The sequence below is a fragment of the Phacochoerus africanus genome, chromosome 8 (genome assembly GCF_016906955.1).
Source record: "Phacochoerus africanus isolate WHEZ1 chromosome 8, ROS_Pafr_v1, whole genome shotgun sequence".
Taxonomy (NCBI): Eukaryota; Metazoa; Chordata; class Mammalia; order Artiodactyla; family Suidae; genus Phacochoerus; species Phacochoerus africanus.
Genome location: NC_062551.1, coordinates 103,253,085 through 103,267,033, shown reverse-complemented (window position 1 = coordinate 103,267,033; position 13,949 = coordinate 103,253,085). Strand labels below are relative to the sequence as shown.

The window sequence follows — 13,949 nt, the reverse complement described above, 5'->3', positions numbered from 1 at the left end:
CAGGGTGGCCAAAAATGACCAAAAAAAAAGGAAATGATGATTTCCCAAGCTGGAGACCCGTTCACCAATGGGGCTACTCAAAACCACGAGAGCCTCTGAGTCCACAAGGCACCTGACAGATTCTTGTCCCCAAGTGAATAATCATAAACACCTGGGAAGCCCTAAAACACAATTTCCTGGAAGAAAGGCTAGAGCAAACCCCGTGGTGCTGGACAGGCATCAGAAGTCTCCATGGACAGATGATGTTGGCGCAGAAAGTAGGAATCCTATGCTTGAAATCAAGAGATGAGGGGCATGTTAAAGGAACACAGAAGCCAATGTTAAAGTGCCCAACAGCTAAAACTAGAACAATTTGAGGCAAAAATAATTATAACACTGATATAAACTAAAACCTATGTAGGGAGAATGGGCAGATTTCTCTCTCTTTTTTTTTTTTTTGCATTTTAGGGCAGCACCCGCGGCATATGGAGGTTCCCAGGCTAGGGGTCGAATTGGAGCTGTAGCCACTGGCCTACACCACAGCCACAGCAACATGGAACCCAAGCCGCATCTGCAACCTACACCACAGCTCACAGCAACGCCAAGTTCCTTAACCTACTGAGCAAGGCCAGGGATCGAACATGCGTCCTCGTGGATACTAGCCGGGTTTGTTAACCACAGAGCCACAACGGGACCTCCGGAGCAGATTTCTCTTCAAGGTGAATTCCAATTAAGAAATGAAGGATGAGTGGGATAGAGGACCACTATGAGAACCCACAGTGCCTGCTGCAGACAGTGGATGCTAAAAACAGAGGACCAAATCTGAAGAGAAACAAGGTGTCTGCAGATACTCAAATTATCTTCCCCAAGATACACACTCATCACCACAGGAAACAGTAACTTCACAGCAGAGAACCTGGCAGTGGCCACATTAGCAAAGGCAGGAAACTAGTAAGACACAGCAACATTAGGGACCCCCACAGGATGAAAAGAGCCAAAACCGCAGGGCCTCCGTCTACTTAGGAGACGGCAGACACCATCAGATAAACTGAAAGTGAGGGGAGCTCCACAGAAGAACTGACCCACACTCATCTCAAGTGTCAAGGTCACGAAAGGAAGAACACAGATGTGATAACTAAATGCAACTCTGGGCTTTAGCGGATAAAATCTGAATAAGCCATTCCTGGGCTCCACTGCCCCCTTTAATTCTGACCCAGCCTGTCTGGGAAATCTGTGTTCTACACACAGAAGGGGTTCCAGTGACCAGTGAACCTGGCAATCCCAATGGCCAGACCATCCAGATAATAAGCACAAGTGATCCCAAACCTCAGGCTGGACAGTGAAGGGCTGAAGGTTGTGCCTGACCTGCCTCGCTGCCCCTGAGGGAAGTCCTTTTCCAATGTAATTTCAATCTTCTGACTCAATATCCATCTATCATGGATATGACTTCATGCTTTGTTAGAACATAAAAGAAAGATGACTAAGGACTCTCATAATCTCGGCCACTGCCCCTTGACCCGACTGAAGACAGCCTCTCCATCTGCAGGTCAAGTGGAGTTCAGATACGTCTCAGAGAGCGAGTGACATTCTGGAGATAACGTGGCTCCCCTTCGGCTTTCCTAGTCACTTTGGGCTCATTTCTGATGAAGGTCTTTCCTAGCCAGACACGGGCTAAGGCTGAGACGGCACACCGAGGACACACACAGCTCTAGGCATGATTCCATTACAGAGTTAAAACGACATTCCACGGAGTTCCTGTCATGGCTCAGCGGAAACAAATCCAACTAGGAACCATGAGGTTGAAGGTTTGATCCCTGGCCTCGGGCAGTGGGTTAAGGATCCAGCGTTGCCATGAACTGGTGTAGGTCACAGACTCGGCTCGGATCTGGTGTTGCTGTGGCTGTGGTGTAGGCCGGCAGCTGTAGCTCTGATTTGACCCTTTGTCTGGGAACTTCCATATGCCGAGGGTGCAGCCCTCAAAAGACCAAACAAAAAAGACAAAAAAACAACAATATTCCAGCAAAACAAGACCACCATGTTGTTATTTCCACTCACTGAAAAATACCTTCCCTAAATAAATTAAGGAAAGTGAGAGAGCTGAGACAATGATTCTAGGTAATGCAACAGGTTTCGAAGAAGAGACAAAATTATTTTATTTATATAAACAAGCAGCGTAACAATAAAAGTAACAATTTTTTTTTTTGCTCAACTAGATAATACACATAACTAGATAACACACATAAAACTTACTCTAGAATTGATCATCTAGTTTTTTCCTTTAGTAGAACTGAGCTGGTTTTGAATACTTAAAACCTAAGATATGACTATAAAACACAAATTATATAAAAAGACAAGCATTTTGCTAAGAGAGATAAGGTGTTTTTTTTTGTTTTTTTTTTTTGTCTTTTTGCCATTTCTTGGGCTGCTCCCACGGCATATGGAGGTTCCCAGGCTAGGGGTCTAATCAGAGCTGTAGCTGCCGGCCTACACCAGAGCCACAGTGGTGCAAGATCCAAGCCGAGTCTGCGACCTACACCACAGCTCACGGCAACGCCGGATCGTTAACCCACTGAGCAAGGCCAGGGATCGAACCCGAACCCGTATGGTTCCTAATCGGATTCGTTAACCACTGTGCCACGACGGGAACTCCGAGAGGTAAGGTTTCTATACAGATCCTCTCAGAGCATTGTGTCCAATCGCTGGACTTTTTCCCGGACTGGACCAACTCCAGTTAAGACCCGGTGATGGGCTGACCTGTTTTTCCCACGCACAAAACTGACTGAGCAGCCCCTGGATCATACCTACAGGACTGGGCTCACCCAGGTCAATGGCAAAACTGCCCAGCTAACCCCGTACACAATCAGGACCAAGCATCCGGGCAAACCAAACAAGGTACCCATACAGCCATCTGGTGCAATGTGTCCAGCTGAGTTACTCAAACTCAGACCAGCAAATAATTCAGACATATTAGTAAATACAAACAAAACAATTCATGAGCACCTAGTGGATTCAGTGTGGCACAATAAATATTTGCTGAATGAAGAGAATCTTGCTTTCTTTAAATCAGCAGCTCAGCCGCACATGCCACAGTACCATGAAGCAGTGTGCCTGTGTGTGTTTTAACTGGGAGCCACCTCTAGGTCTTTCCTTTCTGAAAAGAGATGGAGCGTAAATACAAAATGGATAACAAATTATTTTCAAACAGCCTGGCCATCTTCTGGCAACAGACGCTCAACTACCCTGCCCGAATTCCTGAGCTCATCTGGAGCATCAGGATTAAGAGGCAATCAAGTTTGGAAAACAAAGACTCCTGAAGAATGTATTCCCCAAACTGCCTAACGAGTAACATCACCACATTTCTGTGGGACATGAAATTCGGTACAACTAAATATTCAATTAGTTTTGTGATCACTGTCCATGCTGGAGGCAAGTTTTGGTTCTGGACCATTCCCAACTCACCATAAAGCACTCAACCAGCTACAAGCCCCGCCTGGAGGGTGACTTGCTGTCTTTCCCCTATTTATATTACTAGTTGTTTATGTTACCTCTTTCTGTAAATAATATAAAGATGGGAGCTTTCTGGACTCAACCAGGCGCTCTGAACAAGAGCGCAGAGGAGCAAGGGTGGAGCAGCCCCATCAGCCCTGTGAACAGGTGTGTAAGCTGTGTGGGGATCTCCCACTGTGTGGCAGGAAGAACAACCAGGAGCCCTCCAGAGCCCCTTACAGCTCCAATCCTCAGAAGGACTCCGTTCTAGAAGCATGTCTTAGGGTTACAAAATTTGGCTAAGAATTTCTGTAGTTATCTTCTGCCCTAATTTTTAAAAAATGCAATCAAATAAGTTGGGGAAAATAAGGCCAGCATTTTTTGGAACTTCAAGGTTATTTGACTATTAAATGACTTGGCCTTTTCCTTATCAAATAAAGGAATTACTACAGATATGGGATTTTCAAAGAAATTCCCAATTTCTAACAAAGCACAGAAGTTTCTTCATGGTTTTTTAAATTATGAGATTTATACATTTACATTCCAAACACCTAAAACCACCTCCTTTATGATGGAGACTTTCACCTTCACCTAGAGGTGGGCTCGGACAGCACCTGACCTGACCTGACCTGGAAGGAGCAGCAGGGTCACCGAGGGCCTGGACTCAGAGAGTCTCTCGCCCCTCGCCCTGGCCACACACACCCAGGTTATAAAGTCTAACTCCTGCACGATCAGTACAGCTCATTAAGCAGATATCAAGTCCCGTGTCCTGGACGTTTCTCTTAGGGCCGGGAGGTGACCCATGGGACTTTAATGTTCTAATATTAACATAAACAGAAACCTCATAAAATGCAGCCCCAACACCCACTGCCTTTCCTCCAGAAGACATGGGCAGCAGGAGGCACAAGAACGCCTTTCCATGACGAGCGGGTTGTGCGCTGGAGCTGCTCACTACAAGAAGTTTCAGACTAGGTCATGGCTGGCCATGTTCACCATTTTCCCTCCTGACCTTAACCACAAATGTGCAGGAGTCCATGTACACATATACTCTGTACTATCAAGACAGAACTTTCAAAAGCAAATGACTTCCCTGCAGAGCACCTGCCTTCCATTCATAGTCAAAGGATGTCCAGTTCAGTCACTTTCAGAGATTCCTCAGCAAAGGCATTTCTACCAACAGGTCCAAGAGCAAAAAGTACACAAATCCTTAACATTTTTAAAGGTGACAAAAACTTGTACAATTTTAAAACTAAAATCACCCTAATTGTGAGCCTCAAATTTTAGAAACTGTGTAATTTTTGGTCTTATTTCACACTTGTTTTCACAAAAATGTACACTCTCAATTTCCTCAAAAGTACCTTCACCTACTGCATTTACTTCAGATTATATTTAAAGAAAAAGGTTCCACAGGTAAAATTATATTGTCCTTAGTTCATCTGATTTTGTTTCTTAATGCTAACTTCTAAAACTTACACTTTTCTAATGACTTGTTTTATATCTTGTAAGAAGAGAGGAAACTCTAGGAAAAAAAAAATCAGACAATTAGCATTTTCCCCACATATTTCAAGAGAGCAAACTTTTTTTGTTTGCAATTACAGGAGAAAAAAGACGGCAGTCACTCTTCCCTGTCACATATCAGAATAAGATGCCAGTTCTTAAATATTGGTTTAGTTTTCAAAAATATTTAACTAGGACAATAAAAATCATAAAACAAACAAACAAGCTCCCGCAAAGATCAGATTTACAGTCACCAGAGGTGGGCTGGAGGTGGGGGTGGAGGAAGGCAGACGAAAAAAGTCTCAAAGGTAGAAGAAAAAAGAAAACATTAACCCATAAAACCTTTCAGTGGTTTTTATTTCTCAACTACTACACTTAGATGCAGAGAGAATGTGAAACTAGATACATTTCGTGTGAAATCTAGTTTCAAAAAAATCCTCAGTTTAAAGCAGCAGCTTCATTTTCTTCTAGACAGAAAGTTATTGCTAAATAATAAACAGAAAAAAGGTACAAAGATGGTGTAAAGTGAATGAGGGAGAACAGGCAGGCAGAGATTTCTATAAACACAACATCTAAAAGTTCATAAAATTCACTCTGATATATTACATTTTCCAAAAACAAGGGGGCAGCCTTGTCCCTGGTGGGTGTCCACCCCCTCCTCTCAGCACTTCCCAGAGGGAGGAGGGGGCCAGGCTGGTGGATGCAACTCACCAGGATACCAGCAGGGGCCTTTCCGCGATCACCACCTTCAGCAATCTTCTCCCCCTCCTCATTCTCATCTTCTAAGTAAAACATCTTAAAAATCAACTAGGTCACCAGCATGCCTTTTTTCAGACATGAAGGCACACTTCTCAGTAATTAAAACAGAAAGTTCTTTTGCCGATAGACTGAGTGCAAACTGTTTGCAGACACAGTAATATGGTTAAAACTGAAAGGAAATGATTCTTTAAAAAAAAAAAAAAAGCAATACATGCATGACTTTACCAATAAGATTTGCTCAAAATGCCTCAACCCCTTCCCTGTGAAGGAGATAAGTAAGGGGCATGGGACGGGCTGTGCCGTGTGTTTATACTGATAGGTACCAAGTCCTGCCCAGCCACCTGACCGTCACTGCAGCTTCCATCACAAGCACACGGATTGAGTTAATGATTCTCTAAATCAATCACATCCTCATTTTTAGAAATAAAATAACTACATAGATGGTGAATTTAACTGTCAATAAATTAGCCATGTAAAGGAAAATGGTTTACATAGATTTTCTAAGCATCAATGAGCTTCCCAAAGACAGCCAGGTTACATATGCTTTATAGAACTCAATCACTGAAATGTTTTACTTGGTGCTATTATTTATCGGCATGACCCAATATATTTTCACAACTGTGAATGGGAGCTAGTCTGCTCAGCTCTGTAAATAATGAACAAATTACAGTTTGTTACTGTATGTTAACACAGCACTAGTTACATTAATGTTATAATGGTACTATCACACAGTAATAGTAATAATATAATGAACAATTCATCTTTAATAAGAGTATGACAACATAATACTAAAATTCAAACATTCCTGGTCTTTCCATTCTGGCTCTTAGTAAAGTGAATTTATAGAAACTTCAAGAGAATTTTTCTAAAAACCTAAAACATACATACAGACAAGGTCCATTAATTTTTAAATTAAAACATACTATTTCATGCAAGTGTCTAGGTCTGTGCTGCATTACCCACATGGCTATGTTTGCTATGTGACCACTGCCAACTGAGTGTGCTGTAAGCATAAAACACACAAGATGAAAGCAGAATGTGAAATCATATAATTTTTTATATAGGTTACTTGTTGAAATAAAGATATTTTGCACATACTAAGTTAAATAAGCTATTTTTAAAATTAACTTCATCTGCTTTTCTTTTCTTTTTTACTTTTTAATGTTATTAGAGAATTTTAAATGACATGTGTGGCTCCCATTATATTTCTATTGGAGCACAACTTTAGGGTCCCAAGACAATCTTGAGAACAAGAAAGAACACTCGGCCACAGTTCCATCAATGGAGAGGTGAGGGGGACAGGAGTTTTCATCATTCCATCAATGTATTTGGTTAATTCATCAATATACTAGCTGATCCTCATATGTTTAATAATGTTCAAATTATTAAACTTTCTCTTTCTCTGCCTAAAAATCACTAAAGACAAAATATCCAAATGAGTAAATAAGAGTGTGGTGGTAATGTTTACTACAGCAATATACCATCAAGATATGCATAATAAAAATGTTAATGGCAAAACTGAAAACAAATTTCACCAAAACTAGAAATGGGAAAATTTATCTTACATTCAGCGTGTTCACTGCCTGCTGCCCCGCCCACCTATAGATAGCACCATGAAGGGCCTGCAGGCTTGTAATCCAAGTCAACGCAGGACCCAGACACAAATTCCCCTTTCAAAAGAGAAGTGATGTGGGGAGTCTAACTATCACACAATGTATAAAATTTAACCCCCCACGTCCTACCACAGTCCTGGATCCTCAACATCAGATGGTGGTAAGAAAACCCCACAATGGAGCTGCCAGGGGGAAAACAGGAGAAGTGGGTGGTCAGGAAGAAGGGACGTGAGGGGTGACCAGACAGAAATTCTGGAGAAACTACAAGGGAATATGAGAAGGAAAAGAGGAAATCAAAGTTGGAATAGATGAGAAAATAACACCAGGGGAAAACAGGAGAAGAAAACCAAGTCGGAGGTGGGCAGTGAAGAGATGAAGATGTGGGGGGAGAAAAACCTTCTCCATTCTAAACAGGGACAAACAGAGGCCCAGAGAGGTCAGGCAATTAGCCCAAGGCCACCCACCAGTGGGCACCTGGTTTCCAGTCAGTGCTTTTTCATGACACCAGATTGAGGCGAGAGGGGTGCTGGCAGGGGTGGGGCAGGGTACCTCTACCTCCCAGGAGCCTGGATGCTGCCACAGCTTGTGGCCTGGATCAATGACTCACAGGATGTTGACTGCAAGGAGCATGCAGCACAGAACAGACAGAGTTGAGTTCACCTTCCGAACACTGATTTTGCCACAGGGCACACACCTCCAACTTCCTCTGGAGCCCAGGCTGGGACCTGAGGTCTCCCTCACTTCAATGGTGGCACCTTCCAGACAACCAACAATTTGTAATCATCCACGCGATTTTTTTCAAAGAAAAATACTACTGTATTGTCAGACTTTTTCTCTACAGGCTAAGATAAGAATAAATGATTGAGCACTGAGAAACACTACTTTTTATTTTTGCATAGTATCTTCAATAATCTTAAAAAAAAAAGCAGGTAGAAGTTGAAGTCTTTTTTTCCAAGACATTTAAGTTTTCAAGAAAAATACTAGCTTAGGGACACAAAACTAATCCACTGGCCAGGAGAGTCAGAATCATGTTCAGCTTCCATAGCTAATGATGCTCGTAAAATACATAGCTTTATTTTTTCTCAACAACTAATCCCCTAAGTGTATGAGACTAGATATAATAGGCTTAAGAAAATGTAATAATTTAAAATTTCCTAACATGAAATTTCCTAATTTGACATTAGGCTAAACTGGTTAAACAGAAATATATACTACATTCCGTTTTTAACAAAACATGAAAATAATCTACGCCCCCCCAGTGGTCATAATGCGGAATAGCAACATATTTCTAGTGAATTACCAATTAAGAGGTGAGAAAACCAAAGGATTTTGGTTAGTAAAAAATTATGATGAAAATATTTTTTAAAGCCTCAGCTGCAAGGAATTCATTCTTCACCATAATTATTCTACAGTGAAGGAATTAACTCAGGTCCGTTTATGCATTTTCAAGGCCACTTATGACAGAGACCCACACATAAAGGGACCACAGCCTACACTAACACATATAAAATATTTCTTCCCATGTCTAGAATTACTTATAATTAACATTTACCTATGAAAACAATCCAAAAGGGACTGATATGCTTTCTTCAAAACCAAGAGAAAGTTCTTTCTGGTACCACTCTGAGGTTTTCCAAACTTCTGTAGTTTAACTGCTTATTGGAGAATGGCTGTTTATTTTACTCAAGTTCCAATGTTCATTACGTCCTCACATAACCCCCAAAACTCTTAACAGCATAGCCAGTGACAATTTCATTTGAGCTGTGAATGAATAAATAATCAAACACAAACAGGTCTTTCTAGGAAAAGAGATGAAAAAACAGGAAAGGCTGGAGTTCCAGTCGTGGTTCAGTGGTTAACGGACCTAATATCCATAGGCTGAAGGTTCAATCCGTGGCCTTGCTCAATGGGTTAAAGATCCTGTGTTGCCATGAGCTGTGGTCTAGGTCACAGACGTGGCTCGGATCCTGCGTTGCTGTGGCTGTGGTGTAGGCCAGCAGCTACAGCTCCAATTGGACCCCTGGCATGGGAACCTCCATATTCCTCGGGTGCAGCCCTAAAAAAGGCAAAAGACAGGAATTCCCGTCATGACACAGTGGTTAAGAATCCAACTAGGAACCATGAGGTTTCGGGTTCGGTCCCTGGCCTTGCTCAGTGAGTTAACGATCCAGCAAGCTGTGGTGTAGGTCACAGATGCGGCTTGGAGCTGGCATTGCTGTGGCTCTGGCGTAGGCTGGCGGCTACAGCTCCAATTGGACCCCTAGCCTGGGAACCTCCATGTGCCTCGGCAGCAGACCTATAAAAGGCAAAAAAAAAAACCCAAAAAACCAAACCAAAACAAAAAAACCAGGAAAGGTATGTCTCCTGAAGTTAGAAGTCCCAGCCTCAAGTGATAATAATAATCCTCTTGAAGATGTACATTTTACCTTTTTTTTTTTTTTTTTTGCTTTTTAGGGCTGGACCCATGGCATATGGAAGTTCCCAGGGTAGGGGTCAAATCAGAGCTGCAGCTGCCGGCCTACGCCACTGCCGCACCAGTTAAGAGACTCATCTGCTACCTACACCACAGCTCACGGCAACATCAGATCCCCAACCCACTAAGCAAGGCCAGGGATCAAACCCGTGTCTTCACAGATACTAGTCAGGTTCTTAACCTGCTGAGCCACAACAGGAACTCCCACATCTTACATTTAAAATTCAACATCTTTTACATTCTACTCTGATAGGTCCGTTTTTAAACATATAAATTAAAAGTTAACTGGTCAAAGTTTTCTTCCACCAAGTTTCAGGATTAATGTACCATATTTACAGTATGAATGGCCTAGAATATCATCAATGTACTTATCACAGTTTAAGGAGTTTGGGCTGAACAACCTCTGAGCTCTAACTCTCTGACACTAATATTCTAGGTCAAACTTCCAACATTTTGAGACCAGAGAGACAACACTGGGTTGTCTAAAGCAGCCAAGTGTGTGATCATTAAGAGAGTAAAGCTTAAACCCAATTAAGGGTGTGTGTCCTGTTAATCACAACTGTTTCTGTTTAAATGTTTGTCTTATTCTTCTCTCATTTTGCCCTCTGACAGCCGTTTGCAATGACCCACAGTGACGCTCAGGGTGACACCCTAAGCATATAAGCAATTTTATATATGAGGACTGTCACCCCATTTTGCTCATGCTCTAGCATTCCTACTGAAACCTAAGTCATATTATCATCAAATTCAAAAAAAAGGTCAATAATTTTAAAAGTGTGGTGCTTTAATCTTTCATAAACAAATTCTCTGCTATAAACTCACATGGAGCAGGAGCACTCGGTGTATTACAAGCTGAGTGAGGCCCTGCTGAGTTTCTCCACTTCAGGTCAGAGTGAGGTGGCTTACAGCTTTGCCCATGGAAATCACAACAAGTAACAAATGAAGTGAGCACAGGCTAATATCATTAACACCATCGGAGAAAACAGGTGAAGACTTAAAAATTATGAGATCAGCAATCCTGCAGAGACCCGGGTCAGTCACTCACATTCCTCAACTCTTAAAAGGACTTTCCACTCCTACAGCTGGTTCTGCACAACATTTCTCACTAGAGATTTTCTGGACCATTTGAAAAACTGGTGATGGTTGTTTTAATTATTTCGTTGCTGTGATTTCATGTCTTTCAAACAATTACTTACAATTTTTTTAAATTGTAAAAATATTGGAATTCTCATTGTGGCTCAGTGGTTAACGAATCCAACTAGGAACCATGAAGTTGCGGGTTCGATCCCTGGCCTCGCTTAGTGGGTTAAGGATCCGGCATTGCCATGAGCTGTGATGTAGGTTGCAGACATGGCTCGGATCCTGCGTTGCTGTGGCTGTGGTGTAGGCCAGCAGCTGTAGCTCTGATTTGACCCCTAGCCTGGGAACCTCCATATGCCCCCGGTGTGGCCCTGAAAAAAACAAAAAGCCAAAAAAAGAAAACAAAAATGGTGATTAGCTGGTTCTCTCTTTCCTGCCGTCTTCCATCTAGAGAATAAACTGCTAATTAAGTCCTCAGAGGCCAGGAACTCTGCAATAATCTCTTGGATATGCAGTTTCTTGCAGAGAATGTAAAAATTCTATCACATATATACAATTCATACAAGTAAAAATAAATACACTGGGACTTGAAGAGACAAGTGTGCAAAGGACATTGACAAATGACCTCTGTACACTTAACTGTCACCAACAGTGAGATCACCTTTAAACATAGAGAAGCCAGGATGTAAACCAAGGTCTGTCCAGAGCCTCTGCTTTTAACCATATTGTTGGTGTTTAACTTACAACTTGCTTGCTATCATATTAGCAGGCTTAAAGAAAACACCACCCGAGCAGCCGGGATGGTCATTCTGACAAAGAATCACCCTGAGTGCTGCTAAGGGCCATCCCCACAGGACAGACAGGGAGAGCATGTAGCCTTAAATGGGCTCCCAATGGAGGCTGGAAACCCCACCTGGCTTCTGTGGTCAGCCTGCACTCCTGGTTTCTGTTTCTTTCTCTGTTTCCTTTTCAAACTTCCATGCTTCTCAACCTGATTGCGTTCACATGACTTCCCTCCCCAATAGCGTACACAGCATTTCATATTCCTGTATGCAGGTTCATTTGTTCTTCAGGAAACTAACAGCAAAAATGGCTAAAACACACTGCTACGAGAATGACTTAAGGAATTTAGCTTTACAGTGCTTAGAGTTAAGTCAGTTAACAGATTGTAATTCTAATGTTACAGTTAAGTCACTTAATAGATTTTATTTAACCAATGAAATTTAAACAAAAATGATCAGAATTCTTAGATTATTGTCTTTAGGAGGCTGAATCTGCCTACTTCAACATAAAGTTCCATATAGAATGTAGTATTAGTATCCAAATGTACACGTGGCAACACTTACATCACACAAAGAGAAGGAGGAGATTCTAAGACGGCAGGAGTAACTGTGCCCTTCACTGAGGGTAAGGCCTCAGGCCAGCTTTGCTACTGAGAGGTTAAACTCTAGGAATATGTCTAAATTAAACCCTGCATCTGGGCACACACAGGGTCCAAGAAATCACAGAGCCATTTGAAAGCAGCAACATTAAAAGAAAGGTTCCCCCTCTTCTAAGGACACAGCACAACTGAAACAAAAAATGCAGGTGATGTTTTATTACAATTTATTTTTCTGGGAGTTCCCGTTGTGGCTCAGTGGTTAACAAACCCAACTAGCATCCATAAGGACTTGGGTTCAATCCCCGGCCTCACTGAGTGGGTTAAGGATCCAACGCTGCCGTGAGCTGTGGTGTAGGTTGCAGATGTGGCTCGGATCCTAAGTTGCTGTGGCTGTGGTGTAAGCCGGTAGCTACAGCTCCAATTGGACCCCTAGCCTGGGAACCTCCATATGCCACAGGTTTGGCCCTAAAAAAAGACAAAACACCAAAATTAATTAATTAATTAAAACAATTTTTTTTTTCGTCTGGACTCAAGACACTTTATTTTTTTGTCTTTTTTTTTTGTCTTTTTTTAGGGCTGCTCCCGTGGCATATGGAGGTTCCCAGGCGAGGGGTCCAATCGGAGCTGTAGCCACTAGCCTACGCCACAGCAACTTGGGATCTGAGCCGCCTTTGCGACCTACACCACAGCTCACAGCAACGCCAGATCCTTAATCCACTGAGTGAGGCCAGGGATCGAACCCACAACCTCATGGTTCCTAGTTGGATTCGTTAACTGCTGCGCCATGATGGGAACACAACATACTTTGTAAGGCTAAGGATAAAAATCACCAACCTTTGCAACAACTTGATTTTACTCAAGTTTTTTGTTTGTTTAGGGAGGCACCCGAGGCATATGGAGGTTCCTAGGCTAGGGGTCGAATCAGAGCTACAGCTGCCAATCTACACCACAGCTCACAGCAACGCCAGAGCCTTAACCCACTGAGTGAGGCCAGGGATCAAACCCGAATCTTCACAGACACTAGTCAGATTAGTTTCTGCTGCACCACAAGGCGAACTCCATACTCAAGTTTTTAATGCATACTTTAATCATAAAACTTCTGGATGTGAAAAGAAATAAGCAAACAAAGGTAATATAAGCTAAACATTCTTGAGAAATTGTATGGTAAACCAGTGTTTACGCTGAAACCATACAAGAAAACAATACTAGCACCCCAGCATTATTTAACTCTGAGTCACACTCTGGAGCTAGTCCTTTGCACATTATCTCTGATCTACGTAACTTCTGTTAAAGATAGATTTGCTTTATCCTTGTATTTTACTGATGATTAAAGAGCAACGCAGAGAGATTATATATATTATATATATCCACAGTTACCAATTTTTAAATGCACCAAATCCAGGTTCAAAACCCTAATCCACCTAGTTTCAAACCTCAACATGTCTCCATAGTAACTTCTAGAACATAATACTCAATTTGGAACTCAAATTTAATGTACTAGGTATTTTTAAAATCTCAACTACAATAAATCTAAAAGAATAAAATATCTAGGAATAAATTTAGCCAAGGAGGTGAACATTTGCATATTTAAATTACAGAACATTGCCAGAAAAATTTAAAACTACCAAAGTAAAGAGGAAGATACCTGGTGTTCCTAGATACAAAGACTTGATATTGTTAA

At 41.9% G+C, this 13,949-nt stretch overlaps 1 protein-coding gene across 2 annotated transcripts in view; it reads right to left on the bottom strand.

Annotated features, from left to right (window-relative positions):
* LPIN2 (lipin 2) overlaps positions 1-13,949 on the bottom strand; it is an 87,201-nt gene that overhangs the window by 55,014 nt on the left and 18,238 nt on the right. The window contains exon 1 of one of the 2 annotated variants that reach the window (XM_047793816.1): positions 5,674-5,869. The exons of the other annotated variant lie outside the window; for it this stretch is intronic. Coding sequence (XP_047649772.1) covers positions 5,674-5,757 — 84 coding nt within the window. The 5' untranslated portion in view covers positions 5,758-5,869. Of the gene's footprint in view, positions 1-5,673; positions 5,870-13,949 lie in introns of those variants that run through there. 2 annotated transcript variants of the gene reach the window in all.